The sequence below is a fragment of the Echinops telfairi genome, unplaced genomic scaffold (assembly GCF_000313985.2).
Source record: "Echinops telfairi isolate 266 unplaced genomic scaffold, ASM31398v2 ScPeMD7_7458;HRSCAF=8496, whole genome shotgun sequence".
NCBI classification, from domain to species: Eukaryota; Metazoa; Chordata; class Mammalia; order Afrosoricida; family Tenrecidae; genus Echinops; species Echinops telfairi.
Genome location: NW_022111358.1, coordinates 45,930,372 through 45,931,481, shown reverse-complemented (window position 1 = coordinate 45,931,481; position 1,110 = coordinate 45,930,372). Strand labels below are relative to the sequence as shown.

The 1,110-nt window shown below is 58.1% G+C and overlaps 1 protein-coding gene across 1 annotated transcript in view; it reads right to left on the bottom strand.

Moving 5' to 3' along the window:
• The window catches only part of TSEN54 (tRNA splicing endonuclease subunit 54), an 8,819-nt gene that overhangs the window by 3,640 nt on the left and 4,069 nt on the right, over positions 1 to 1,110 (bottom strand). The window contains exons 7-8 of the mRNA XM_045299498.1: positions 326 to 498; positions 4 to 175 (exon numbers count right to left, since the gene is read on the bottom strand). Coding sequence (XP_045155433.1) covers positions 4 to 175; positions 326 to 498 — 345 coding nt within the window. The remainder of the gene's footprint in view (positions 1 to 3; positions 176 to 325; positions 499 to 1,110) is intronic.

The window sequence follows — 1,110 nt, the reverse complement described above, 5'->3', positions numbered from 1 at the left end:
CACCCCACCGCTGGCCGAGCCAGGCCAGGCCTCCAGGGGCTCCGGAAGATCTAGGTCCTTGCTAGGGCTTGCCTCCGGGTCTTTCTCCAACAGGTCTGTGAGTGTCTGGCTCTCAGGTGTCCCGTTCACTCCCTGCAGGGGGCTCGCCAGGGTCTTGGGCTTCTTGGGCACGGACCTGAGGGCATGGGAGCAAAGGCAGCAGTTCCGGTCAGTGATGTGGTCACCTGCCGCTGGAGCTGCCCACACATCCTAGGATCCCAGCGCTCCCCCCAACAGCTCAGCACCCCAGCAGCTCCTGGGGCGCTGTGGCAGAGTGGTATGGTACCGGGAACTGGAGCCCCTCCTCTTCCGCTTGCCAATCCTGCCCTCCAGGGGCTGGGCGCCAGTGTCCAGGTTCAGCTGCCTCTCGTACGGGGAGGGGATGAAGCTGTGGGAAGAGAAGGCAGGGCGAGAGCAGGTCCTTACGTCTGGTGCTCCCCCAGGTACGGGGTTGGGGGGCTAGTTAAGAGGACACGTGGGACATGGGCCCCAGCGGGGCTCTAGGCAAGGTGCCTGGGAGACAGCCGCAGGCCTCTTGAAACACAGTGCTTCCCAGGAATCAGTCACCTCGAGGGCAATAGGTTTTCAAACCAAGAAGTGACTGATCTCGGTGAGGGAAAGCAAGAGGCGCCAAAAACTTGGCAAATGCAAGAAAGATGGAAATAAGGTTCCAGACAGCCACTGCTAACATTTTTGTTACACACACACACACACTCCATATTTTATTTCCCTGACACAAATGACATCGTTCTGTGAGTCTGGGTGGCTAGCTGCTGTGGAGTCAATACCCACTTACACTCAGGGGAACTCAGGGGTGCAGGTTGGTTGCTCTTCCAAGTACTTCTGTGTGGATTCGGATCCCCAAGCTTTGGGCTAGTAGTTGAGTGCTTCACCATTTGTGCCACTCAGGGAACTACTCTGAGATCCTCCCTCCCCTCCAACAGTATAAACGCGGCCCCTCATCACCATAGCGGAGGAGCCCTGGTAGTGTAGTGGTTTCATGTTGGCTGAGATTCGAGAGGTCAGCAGTTGAACACCACCAGCCGCCCCTTGGGAGAAAGCCTGGGCCTT